The sequence below is a fragment of the Dermacentor albipictus genome, chromosome 8 (genome assembly GCF_038994185.2).
Source record: "Dermacentor albipictus isolate Rhodes 1998 colony chromosome 8, USDA_Dalb.pri_finalv2, whole genome shotgun sequence".
NCBI lineage: Eukaryota > Metazoa > Arthropoda > Arachnida > Ixodida > Ixodidae > Dermacentor > Dermacentor albipictus.
In genome coordinates, this window is record NC_091828.1 from 101,725,176 (window position 1) to 101,738,725 (window position 13,550).

Below are 13,550 nucleotides of genomic sequence, written 5' to 3' on the forward strand. Positions count from 1 at the left end.
GTAAAAAGCTGTTTTAGCTTTTATTATTACACAAAAACGTGTTTTGTTTAATGCTAAGGACTTGTTATTGGGTGTACAATTATATGAAACGTAACAAAGTGCCAGCGGGCCGCTGAAGTTGAAGAACAGACGACAAGATTCGCGCTCGCTTTGCAACAGTGTCGCCTGTTCGTGCGTTTCTTCGCTTGAGTCTGCGTTCTAGGTGAGCAAACTTCATTGAAAGATGGAGTTTGGTTGAATGAAAACCATTTATGTAGATTTTATTTTAAGAGTGCATTATTTGTTTAGCCGTATCCAAGTTTCAGACGGAACACCTCGTAGAACACCAGCCAACACAATCCTCGCAAACCCAGATATCGTCCTTCCCATGACGGCACAGTGCTCTTTAGAAAACGCCCATAGACGGTGGTGCCAGATTACCCTCTAGGCAATATAGTGAGAATCTCTATGGCTGGTGTCTCAAGATTCTCTCTTCCGACAAGCGGCGATCGTCTATAGTCGAATCGACTGTAAGGTACTCGGATATCGCTCAGTCTAGGTTATCATTCTTCTTTCGACGTGATCACTGCGCCAGGCGGCATGCCATCAGCTTACACAACCTACAACGCCTATTGGAAAGTGAAGTATTAAATATCCCATCCGTTTACTGAAGGACGCCCCGTCAAATGCAGCGTGAAAGCAAAAACAGAAGTGACGTGCGATTCCGCTTCGCTGCCCCGTAATCATCGCTTCACAAGTGAAAGCGCGTTTATCTAAAATTTAATCTTCTTCACATTCCATCGATACCGGTCTCCGATCACGAACATGCAAGCGTCTCGGGCGCAAGCGCGAATCGCTTACGGCCGTTTCATAAGAACACGCGAGGCGACGTCGAAGCGTCGCTGTTTTATGTTGCAGCTGGGTTTCCGAATCGTGCTCGATTGCGCGCCGAAATCTTGGGCACGCCTTTATCGAATCAGCCAAAAAAAGAGCAACCGTCGGTCGCGATAACTTTGCACAGCGGGGCGGTGGCTAGATGTCCGAATTTTGTAGAGGGCGCTGGCGCCGGCGCGCGTGCGATTCCGCTCCAACGGCGCCATCTTGCGAAGCGTCGTCGCGGCGCCACCTAGCTGGCTTGCTGCGGCTGCGGCTGCGGCTCGATGACGGCACTCTTGCGCCGTCTCAAGCACGCGGACGCCGGCGGTCCCTCGAGGAACATGGCCGCGTCCAGCGGCGGCGGCTTGTTGGCGGTCGGTCCACCGTCCGATTCGGTGTGCGCACTGCGGTCCAGCGACCAGCCGCAGCCGAGGCGGCACGCCTGCAGGTCCTCCGCCTGCGACGAGGCGCCGTCTAGCCCCTGGTGGCGGAAACAGCGGCACGCCGGGCTCGAGCTTTCGGACTCGGCCCTGCAAAGAACAAGTTGGTCCTTTATTCTATGCAAGCAACCGTGAAATGCGGCGCTTGAGCTCTACGGGTTCGCCGCAAGCCTGGCTGTATACAGTGCTGGACGAATGCATCTCCCAGTCCAATCTCCAGTTACCATGTGCCTTGCTCCAGCCGAAACTGACGGTAAATACGTTCTTCGACAACATATTCACAGTTGAAGTATAGATTATGTGGGGGGGAACTTGTCGAACATATGAGCGGGGATCTTGTCCTTCAAGGGCGTATTCCCGTGCGACTGTGTCGTGTGTGACTATATAGTCAGGTTGGATGTCTGAATGCGTCCTTCGAATATACTCACGCGGGTGTATGAATATGCCTTCGGATGGCCTCGGCAGTCATCTACCGCGCAAATTCGCTTGATCGACGACGTGCTATAGAGAGTGGTGAAGTATTAGCGCACACTTAGTGCGTGATGCGGATGTCACCTGTTCCCTTCGACGTGGCAGCCCTTGATATATGACTGGGCTGTCCTAATGGACTGTCCATTTCGGCAGCGCCGCTGATTGGCTGGATATGAAGCAGCGATAAGAAGATTGGCTGGGGGCGTGCCTGCCATCTTATCGCTCGTACTGCAGCCCAGCCAATCAGCGCTTCAGCAACCGCGGAAATGGACATTCCACTAGGTGAACTCTTACAGAATACCCCCGTTGAATGTACGCGCGACCGAGTAAGTTCCCTTACAGACAAGTGTGTGTGTGTGTGTGTGTGTGTGTGTGTGTGTGTGTGTGTGTGTGTGTGTGTGTACACGTGTGTGCGTGTGCGTGTGTGTGGACGAATGTGATTGGCAGTGAGCGTCTGTATTTGCTGGACGACATAACATATAGTTTTAACGACCGCGAATAAACGCGGGCGTCTAATTTCTCCAAACTCGGCAGCAACCTCTAGCAGCAGCGCGACGCTTGTGACCACGACGTCACAAGCGTCACAACTCCGGCGTGCAGCGCGCAAGCGCCGTTCTACAGGCAAGGCCGCGGCGCGCACCTGATGAAGTCCAGCGACAGCTCGTCGTGGCTGCATGCGACGGGCGCCGACTGCGAGGTCAGCTTGGTGGCCGACGACTGCGAGCCGGGCATCAGCGACGACTCGCCGGCGTCCACGTCGATGCGTCGCGCCGCGACGGCGGCCGCGCCCTCGACGGCCGGGACCTCGGCGACCCCGGCGACCACGTCGGCCGGCACCTGCGGTGCGTTGGCGTCGTCGCCGATCACGTTGTCCACCGTCACGTGGATGCCCGTGCAGTAGCGCCTGCGTCCAAGCTCGGCCGTTGGTACGCGGATACGTGTATACTATATAGTAAAGCTGTTGCTTGGGCTAGTTGGTTCATGCTTGAGGTTGTAGAGGGAAGGCGCAGAAGACCAGGACTCGGGAAGAAGAACACAAACGGCAGGACCGGTGCCCTCAGGAAGAAGAGCACAAGGCATTGACAAGCTAAAATACCTTAAAGCACCCCACTATATATCAAACAGAAGAGACCACAGTTTCAAAATACGTGAAATTTCCTGCAAAACGAACTATATGAAGTTTTCTTTTTTTCCCCGCAGTATTTCTGAATGGAATAAGTTGCCAGTTGAAGTTGTGAGTGCTCCTCGGGATGCATATTTAAGACTAATCAATGATTTGTAATTGCAATCGTCTTCCAAACTAATGACTGCAGGATGAATGAACTTTTTTCTTGCACTGTTTTTCTTGCACTGCTTTTCTTCCACTGTTTTTTGTACTGTTTTTCATGTACTTATTTTTATCTTGATGCATTGCACCGTTGTCATACTTCCCTTTTGTGTGATTATATTCTCGTGCTAGTCACTTCATGTTGTACCCACTCCCCTGCTATAATGCTTCGGCGCTGCAGGGTGTACTGTAAATAAATAAATAAATAAATAAATAAATAAATAAATAAAACGACAGGACTCAGGAAGAAGAACACAAACCACAGGAGTCCTGGGTCCTGGTCTTCTTCCTGAGTCCTGCTCTTCTGCGCCTTGCCTTTACTACTTCACGTGTATACTATACTGTCCGATGAAGTTGTATACAGGCAATATGGAACTGATCGTCACCATTTCGAAGCGGGTGCACTCTTGGAAGGCGCTATGCGGGACGCTGTCAAGACGCTGTCAAAGTCGAATCCCGTCACGCAGCCGTTTCGAGCCAATCCGAGAGGCCGTAAGTCACTGCTGCGTGAGCCACTGGGTGTGTTTCAATTCTGGCCAGCATCGGAGACAGTGGATACCTAGTCAGCTAAGGAGACAGCTTCGAAGCCAAGTGATGGAACTTGTTTCGAGGCGTCTGGAAGGCGCTTCTACGACGTGACGCCACCTCGCAGCGTCAAAAAATGAGTTGAGAAAGGCCCACATCATTTTTGTATTTTAATACTTTGGGCCTGCGAACCCATTAAGAACACGATGTGACTTACATTAAGGCTATATAGAAAAGTGTGTCTACGTTTTCTTATGCGCAAACGACCTTCCCATCGATTTCCCAAGCGTCGTGCTCGGCCGCCATCTTGTCTGGACAGGAAAGCAGCCTGTATCGTTTTTTACTTCGATGCTGTCTTTGCAAAGCTGTCTGCGTTGACGTACTCGTGGGAATGGGAACGTGACTTAAGATGACCACTGTCCGCTTAGCCGTCTACTTTGCCGTCTACGGCGAGTATTGAAAGTCAGAACTGAAGAGGTGGCGAATTCGGCAGACAACATGGCGCAGATTTTAACTATTTAGAAAAGCACCCCGGGACACTGTCAAATATCGTCGCATATTGTCTAATTTGCTTTCTTGACAGCTGTGCTTCGTTGAGAGGTCATTTAGGGATTTTCCGATTGACTTAAAGTGCCAAGGTGGAGAAAATGTTGAGAATCGCAGCCTGAGATGCTATTCCGGACATCGGTTAATCCTGCCATGTTCTCAAATTCTCTAATGGCGGCATTTTTAGCCAATCAGAGCCTTCTGGGTCAATCAGAACTGAGAACATGGTGTATCAGACAATATGGCGGAACTCGTAGGTCTCCAGGGGCGCGATATTATTAAGGGTTATAAAACGCATGGCGCCTCGCGTGATAGGTCAAAAATTGGAGGACGCCTAAGCTTCGCCTTCAAGAGTGGAACGCGATAGCGTTATCGCACTCCGTTCGCACCACCCACTCATTCGCTCGGCATGCTCTTGAGTCACACAAAGACATAGTTTTCATATACAACACTTTTAAGTCCACAGCACAACTTTGGGGCATCCTCGCACCGGTCCCCGCACGGCCCCAATGCGCTCAAACGAGACGAAGGGGAGAAGCAGGCGAGTGGCGCGGCACCTGTGGGAGCAGCGCCGTACATTGCGAGGAGGGGGTCTTCTGTGTTTGCCGCAAGATGGCTCTGCGTGTGCGCCAAGCGCAGAAGTGTAGCAGAAACGTACCTCGCTACGCGTTTAACTGCGACTTCTGTAATTTGCATGCTCATAATTACCGATATACAGCGCGATATAACTTTTTACGGCACATTTCTAAGGCAACACCGCATTCGTTAGAGGGGCTTTTGTCCTGCTTTGAACCATCGAACTCATGGCTGAGTGGTAGCGTCTCCGTCTCACACTCCGGAAACCCTAGTTCAATTCCCACCCAGCCCATCTTGCAAGTTGTTTTTATTTATGAGTTACCATCCGGGATTTTCCGCTCACGGCCAACGCCGCCGACACCGGCTTTTCTGCGACACGAGCGTCTTAACGCTGTCGCCTTAAAAGTGCTATTTTGGTGACGAAAGCACCATTCCGCCCAGTTACGCGAGCAAAGCGAACGGTTTGCTTTGCAAACTGTTATTAGATCGCGCCCCCGAATATCACCCCCGGTATTCACGCGATTGAGGATGCTGAGGATGAAGTGAGAATCATCTACGATATTAGGTGATTGCACTTTCCACCAAGCTCATTTTTATTACGTTTCTGGCGTATCAAAATATTTCGATAGCATTCATGCCATTGGAATTCTTTGGGAACTTCACGCACATTGATGGGACTGTATATCTGTCTGCTCATCTGCCTATCTTTCTGCCTATCTGCGTGTCTGGGTCTTTAACCGTTTTCCTGCCAATGTGAGTCGATCATTGCGTAGTCCATGATCTAATGGATACGACCTCAGGCTGCTGTGCTGCGGGAACAGGGCTCGAAACCAACCAATGGACTAACTTCAATCACTATAGGTATGCGCCACTCTTCAATGAACCTCTTTCATGGCAGCTTAGGCAACCGGGTATATGCCGCACCTGAATGAACTTCCGATACCAACTTTGACAATCGGTATGTGCCACTGGGTATATACCGCTCCTATATCACAAAAAGGTCCTTTATTATTTCTGCGGTGCTTGGCGCAATCGGACCCCCAACCTATATATTGAGACAATATTGAAACAATATTGACTCAATTTATTCTCACACAAGCGCCACGCGCGGATTTCGCGGTGGCGGCGCCAGATGGCGCAGCGTGCTGAGTGCGAAGCACGGGAAAGCCAGGAACCCAGCTGCATACACACTTCATACACGGCGCATTTCGGTATGGGGACAGCAGGGTGTGTCGTTACATTGCTTCGATGCTAATCGCATTGACCTCGAAATTCATCGTGAGGTGGATTCTGCCGGATTTCCTTTTCTACACTAAGCTACATTATTCAAAATGAGAAAATTCGCCTAGTTGCAAGTTTTCACTTACTTATCGCCACCAATTCTTCCGGTCATGTTTCGCTATAGTACGCACCCGGCAAGATTAATTTACTTTTCACCTGTTGTCCTTAAAACACAAGGCCACTGGGCGAAAAGCTGATGAGCAGGCTAACTACTTCCACAACTACTACTGAATAGATAGCGTGACGTTCCACCGGAACACATGCTCAATAGCTTGCGCACCACTTGCGCACTACAACAATGCGACAACACCGAAGCGCCACATGTACTTCCAGGCAATGTTGCAAGATGACTATAATTACTTAGGGTGTCCCCCCTAACGTTAATCAAGCTATCAGAAGAGAAAGAAGATTTAAAAACACCGTGCAAGATGTGATTCTGACACCTATGGTGTTCGTTTGTCTTATCTCTGACGACCAAATGCTGTCGGTCTTATAATCGAAGTCTTAATTGCAGCGTGATTTTTTAAAATCTTTTCTTTCCCCTTTGAACAGCTTCGCTAACGTTAGCTGGGACACGCGGTATATTGCCAGAGTATGGCCTCCGAAGATCTTCAGCGCGCGCATACCGCCGGAGGCCTCCGAGATCATGGTTCGGGCACACGGGCGCTCACCTGAGTATCTGCAGGTGGAATAGGAAGAGGATGGCGCAGTGCAGAACATGCAGTGGTTTGCTGTTGAAATAGAAGCTGGAAACGACTCGCGTGCAATCCAGCAGGAGGAACCACATGTGGAAGGCCATGTCCAGGAGCCAGACGGCCACCTCGAGCAACACGCCAGAGCCCGGCCTGTGACGTCATGAAGGAATTTTTTTTTATTTGCTCTGGCAGTTCTCGAACGTTTGTCTGATCACGCGGTGAATGGTCATAAAAATTAGTGCTCGCAGAAAGTAAGGTGGACGAAAATGCGAGTGTTAGCGACAGTTTACCGCAAGTGAAAACGCCATGCCTGTGAACCACGAGTGCAACACCGGTGTCACACGGAACACTTTCGACCCCGAACGAGCCCGATCGGGATGGGATTTCTCCATCGCGATTGGTTCATTTGCGCGGGTCGAGGGAAGGAGCTCGAAATCGAAATTCGATCCGATTTGGGCCCGATCGCGATCGAAAGTGCCCCGTGTGAAACCGATATTATTGTGGCTGGATGCAACGTATAAAAGTATTATAACTGCCCTTTCAACGGCATTCAGTAAAAGGAATGTCCGAGCTTTCGCGTGCCAAAACCACAATACATTCAGGGGCCACGCCGTAGGGAGGGTCTCCGAATTAATTTTGACCATTCCGGTTTCCTTAACGCTCTCGTAAGAGGAAGTCTGAGGTAGGGCGCTTCAGTCGAAATAAATGAGAATGGAGAAATCGTGTTTCTCAACAACGCACCACTCGTTTTTTCGTGTATATTGTCGAGTTTTTAATATAAAAAAAAAGATTGCTTAAAATATCAAAATATCGAGAAAACTAATCTATGAAATGCACAACTCTGTGACTCAGCAATATAAGGTTTCGACGGAAGGGCGAAGCAATGAATGCGATAGCAACGTGTTAGAATGACACACAAAGTGTAAGACTCGTAGCTGTATACCTGGCAGTACGAATGGAAGTAAACGTAAGCGTACTAAGTAAAAACAAGCTGTCGTGCTCGGGGTCCTTCGAATACTTCCATCGGACAATTTCATTTATGTTTAATACTTAGAGCCAACGTCTTTCTTATAGCGACTTTACCACCACCATTCCATACCGGCTACGTTTCAAACCTCTTTCCTGGGCCCATTCTGGAGGTTGTGCACAGCCGTGCCAATAAAATTGCGTCATTTTCAGGTTTGAGCTCTGTCGTCGTTTGGAAATTTTAATGTTTAAATCAATAAATGTTTACTTGAATTCCTACTGCCAGGTATACAGCTAAGAGCCTTACACTTTGTGTTGAGCAAAACGTGAACAAGGTGAATGCAGGAGCCAACGTTTCGACAAGTGGAATTGTCTTCTTCAAGGTGCCTTGAAGAATACAAGTCCACTTGTCGAAACGTTGGCTCCTGCCAGTGGCGTAGCCAGAAATTTCGTTCGGGGGGGGGGCTCACTTTGCAGCTCGGCCTGCTCCTTATAAAATTAGTCGAGGGATCAATATATATATATATGTCATTCAACAACCTTGTTAATATTTTTGTACATATGCAACGAACAGGGGAAAATCTCAACGACACTTTCCTTTGTAAGAATCTATTGCGCAGGACTGTCAGCGGTTGTTCATTGCGAGTAATTGCTCCGAAATTAAAGTCGCAACAGAGAGCACATATAAAAAGCAGGAGTTCTGCAACATATACGAGGGCGAGTCAAATGAAAGTGAGCCAATTCGAATATATGACAAACCGGGTACTTTATTTAAAAGTAGTCACCATGAGTATTTAGACACTTGTTCTACAAACGAGTCGCGTAATTCCCGTATCATAAAACTCCTTGGATTGCTGCCTCAAAAATCTGTAAATGACTACACGTCATCTTTCGACACGAATCTGGTTCCCTTGAGCAGTTTCTTCAAATTTTACCAAATGTGGAAGACGCAAGGCAACAGGTTTGGGCTGCATGAGGGATGTTGCAGCGCTTCCCACTTGAACTTTGCCAGTTTTGTATTAACCACATCAGCGACGTGGGAACGGGCAATGTCGTGAAGGAAGATGTCCCCAATGCGCAATTTTCCACGTCGTTTGTTCTTAATTGCGACACGCAGCCGATCCGATCTTTCACAATATCTGAAACGATTTAGAGTCTCTCCAGGTTTAGAAAATTCGATCAATAGTGGCCCCTAACGATCTAAAAAGAAGTCAACACTTTTCCGGCATAACTGACGGCCTTTGTTTTCCTTGGGAGCGGTGAATTCAAATGTTTCCACTGTAAGATTTGCCGTAGTGTATCAGGCTAGTAGTAGCGGCACCATGTCATCCCCGGTCACAATTGCAGACAAAAAGTTGTTACCCTCATCTGGGGTTCTTTGACGTGCACTTAAATCTAAGCACACGGGTGTTTTCGCATTTCGCCTCCATCGAAATGCAGCCGCCTTGACCAGGATTCGATCCCGCGACCGCGTGCTCAGCAGCCGAACACCATAACCACTGAGCAACCACGGCCTTTTCAATTGTGTTGGGGGGGATTGCACGGTGGCTTTAGCCCGGCCGTGGATCGTCTTTGTAACTTTCATGTGCTTCTTTGAACAGTTTGCTACAACGCTTCTTAGTGGCCAATGAAACGCAATGTTCAACGCATACGGCAGCCATACGGCGAATAATTTCTTTTTGGGAAACATCTTCATTTGTCAAAAACCTCACGACACCAAGCTGTTCAACTTTTGAAGTGTCGATAATGTCATGCAACCATGTTAAACCTCGTGTATGAAAGCATTAAAGAACATTTAACCTCACCTCTGCATGTCACTTGTAAATGAGATGCGTATGTGCTACGCGCATGCCTCGAAAATAATGAACCGAACCATTATTGCGCCGGGCGGGTTGTCTCACTTTCATTTGACTCGCCTTCGTACATTAGAAATGCGAAGATACGATGGAATATACAAATGTGAAGATACAGTTTGATACAAGGCAAAAAATTGTCACTGGAAACAAAGTTAACTGCGCATATACACAAAACCTCGCAACAAGATGTTTAAATATACGCATAAGCCTCCAATAAATCTACGTACCTAAGAAAAAGCCACTATATATAATGCGTCAAATAAGGCAAATAAGCAGGTTGCGCAACCACAGATTCACAGATCACAGCACCCCCCCTCCTCCCTCCACTCCCAAAATGTATCGCGTGCGACGGAAGGCGGCGCGCTTCCTCCCCGCTTTTCTCCCTTGCGCACACAAGACTCAGCCACCATCGTCGGCTCACCACCTCCCCTTCCCCCCCGCACGCTTTCACTCGGACATAGAGCATGCGGCGCGCGGTCACGATGTTATCGCCCTTGGCCTTTATTTATACGGAACATGAGGGCAACGACAGGAATGCGCCTGGAGTCTTCATAGAGCTGCTATCGCAATAATAAAATAGTATCCGGCAACTGAAGCATCCCGTCGCCCATTACTTTTCGCAAAAGAAGTAACAAAATCGAACTTTCACCATGCGAAAATTCGCTGCACCGCAATAATGTCTTTTTTTTTTGTGGGCGGGGGGCGGCGAAAAAGTATAACGCAAAGGAAAGCATGTTGGCTACAATCGAATGCCTACTTTGGGCACCTAGTGTGGCTACCGAACGATTATCGAAGAAAGCGTGTGAAGCTTGGTCCACAGAAAACCATACGCGTACGGCTCGGTATCCTACACCGGCGAGACAAAATTTTCCGGAGTGGTTGCGCTCAAGCGAACGCGTTGCAATTCATCGAGTCCCCGCAGTGCTGGCGGCGAGCGACTATGCATTGTTTCTTTTTCTCGTCTGCTAGCCAGAAAGCGTCCAAAACTCTGCCAGGCGAAAATGCAGTCGGCCAGAGAAAAACAAACGCGCATCCAAGTGCGCCGCGCGGTTATCGATGCTGCACGAGAAAAACGCATGCGCTCTGGCTAGATCGGCAGCCCGCGGGTTGCGAGAACAAAAAAAAAAAAAAGAATGAGAAAGAAAGGAGAAAGAGGCTCAATATATCCTCGCGAATAAAAGTCTAGGTCGAAAAATAAATAAGAACTTAGTTACAATGGTGGCTTTAGTGTCTTGACATGGATGCTTTGGCGCAGGTGAAAAAAAAAATGTTTATATTCTTTTCTGTGACCTGATGGCACAAATGAACCACCAGAACGCTTTGTCTCATTGGACCTCGCTGCGTGCTTTGTCAACTTGTCTGATAGTATGTTGATTTCGCTTGTCTCGTTGTATGGCCCGATGTACGACTTTAGAAAAGTCGTGCACCTTTGGCGTCAAATGTTTACAACAGCATTAAACCCAAAAAGTTCCGGAATCGAAAATCTAAAGCACGACTTTGAAAATGTCAATGGACCTTTCGCATCAAAATGTTATGAGAACCTTACACCCACAACGTTTCAGAATTGAAATCCAAGCGCTTCGTAGATTCCGCAGCCTCCGCGAAATGCCGAGACGACCCCCCCTCGCCTTCAAAACGCCCTTGAAATTTTGTGCCCGGTGGGGCTCCTTGCGTTACGATATGTGACTCCCTATGCATGGGGCGTTGCCCCGAAATCCAGCCCGATTTAGCAATGTTCGCGCTAAAATGTCTTTTCGAGCGTGAATTAAGAACATTCTAGACAAAATCGAGCATGATTTCTGGCGCCGGGAGTTGTTTTGGTCGGCGGCACATGACTGCACGAAAAAATTTCGGGGGGGGCTGAAGCCCCATAAGCCCCCCCCCCTGGCTACGCCCCTGGCTCCTGCATTCACCTTGTTCACATTTTGCTCATCGTCTTGAATTGCCATCTCCCGCATTCCCCGTCTTTTCTCTGGATTTACACTTTGTGTGTCGTTCTAACACGTTGCTATCGCATTCATAGCTTCGCCCTTCCGTCGAAACTGCGAAATATATTTTTTTTTGCAAGAAAAGTACTTCTGCCTTCCGCACGTGTACTTGAACAGGCGGCATCGAAGTTGGCCTCGAACTAAAGCTTCCTCTGAAGCCTAAGTACACGAGAGCTTTTGTTTTTAACCCTAATAGAAACGTGGTCACAATGGCACGAGTCGAACCCCCGACCTTAGCAGCGCAACGCCATAGCCACTAAGGTACCATGACCACTACTACCACTGCCACTACCATGACCACTACCACTAAGTACCATGATGGCTAACGCATTCAGTAGACGGCTCCGTACGAGTATACGGTTATAGGCACAACTATAGTGCTTCAACTGCTGCAAAACGGCCGCATGCACTGTAAAAATAATTTACACCCTAAAAGTTAAAAAGGTGTAAATGTGTCTATAACTCACACCCTTAGGGTGTTCGTGATGTAGATAACACCCTAAGAGTGTGAGTTATAGTCACATTTACACCCCTTTTCACTTTTTAGGGTGTAAATTATTTTACAGTGTGTTTTTACAGTGTGTTTTACAAGATGTTAGATACACGTCGCTGCAGGATATTCGTAGCATCGCGTGGATTTCGCGTGCGATTTCTTTAGAAGTTCAAGCGCAGCACGAAGAGATGCATTGGAGGATTTGAATTCGCCAGTTTTTTTCGTGCTCTTACTGAAGTAAATCGGGCACTTCAAAACGCCTTCAACCTCAAGACCTCTACTAAGATGACAGTTATACACGTAACTGCGCGAGATGTCAATGCCGCCATGAAGCTGCAGCAAAGATTACTGTGGTCCAAGGCTGTTTCAGCGTACACAGGAAGGACACGTGCATGCTTGCCCACACGTTAGCGAGTTTTGGGCGCGGTGAAGGATAACTTCGCGTTATCCTGGACCTCCTTTTTAGTCCGCGGTGTATCAACGGTGCAGACGTTCAAAATTTTTGTATGTAAATTTTGACAAAAAAGCCGCGTTTAATCTGACCAAAAAAGCGAAATATTTCGTGTGCGCGTTATCCTTCAGCACTGTGCCAACGTTGTGATCTAGCGTGGTTCCACGAGTCTGTCTACACAGGCCCACAGAAGTGGGCGTAAAAAATAAACCATATTTGTAGTAGTAGCTTAGCGCAAATAAAACCACAGACACAAGGAAGATAGACAAGGACAAGCGCTTAGTAGTAGCTTAGAGCAAATAAAACCACAGACACAAGGAAGACAGACAAGGACAAGCGCTTAGTAGTAGCTTAGCGCAAATAAAACCACAGACACAAGGAAGGAAGACAGACAAGGACAAGCGCTAGTAGTAGCTTAGCGCAAATAAAACCACAGACACAAGGAAGACAGACAAGGACAAGCGCTCGGACAAGTTGGTCGTCAAATATGGACGACCAACTAGCCCAAGAGTCAACTCTTCTAAAATAAACCACTCGCGCTGAATTCGCATCCGTCCAAGTGTATCCCCATCCCCTTTACGGATGAAGGCTTGGCGCGTCCGCAAAAATCGCGCGACCGCAATCGCTATAGTGTGAACGGCGGGCTCACCTGAGCCGCACCACGTGGAAGTGGAGCAGGAGACACTTCTGGACGAGGCTCGTCACCTCGTCCACGCTCTCCAGGCCCAGGTAGACGGTGTGGACGATGACCACGAGGGCCGCCACCGCGGAACCCAGGTGGTAGCCCTCGTCCATGACGCTCAGGATCAGGTCCATGGCTCCATCCTCCTCGTCCTCTTTGCCTTCTCCAGATGTGGGCACGCCAGCCTGCCTTGCTTGTCTGATGCTCCCCGAAATGGCGATGACGATCCTCAGTCGTGGCGCGGGCCGATCACATGGACAGGCGAAGAACTGGCTGGTACGGGGAAGAAGAAGAAGAAGAAGAAACTTTAGTAAAGAATAGTCCGGCAGTTCTTGATGTGGTGGCCTCAAGTGACGGCTCGAAGTTCTCGGACTCGAGCGGCATGATACGGGGAAACA

General features: G+C 48.6%; 2 protein-coding genes across 2 annotated transcripts in view; both read right to left on the reverse strand.

Moving 5' to 3' along the window:
• The window catches only part of LOC135913740 (zinc finger protein OZF-like), a 269,769-nt gene that overhangs the window by 202,720 nt on the left and 53,499 nt on the right, over positions 1–13,550 (reverse strand). The window lies entirely within an intron of this gene.
• On the reverse strand, positions 738–13,536 carry LOC135913705 (uncharacterized). Its single transcript, XM_065446287.1, has 5 exons — positions 13,508–13,536; positions 13,120–13,425; positions 6,693–6,866; positions 2,407–2,670; positions 738–1,385 (listed from the first exon to the last, which is right to left on the reverse strand). The coding sequence occupies exons 1-5, from the start codon at positions 13,534–13,536 to the stop codon at positions 1,106–1,108; spliced, it is 1,053 nt and encodes a 350-aa protein (XP_065302359.1). The 3' UTR covers positions 738–1,105.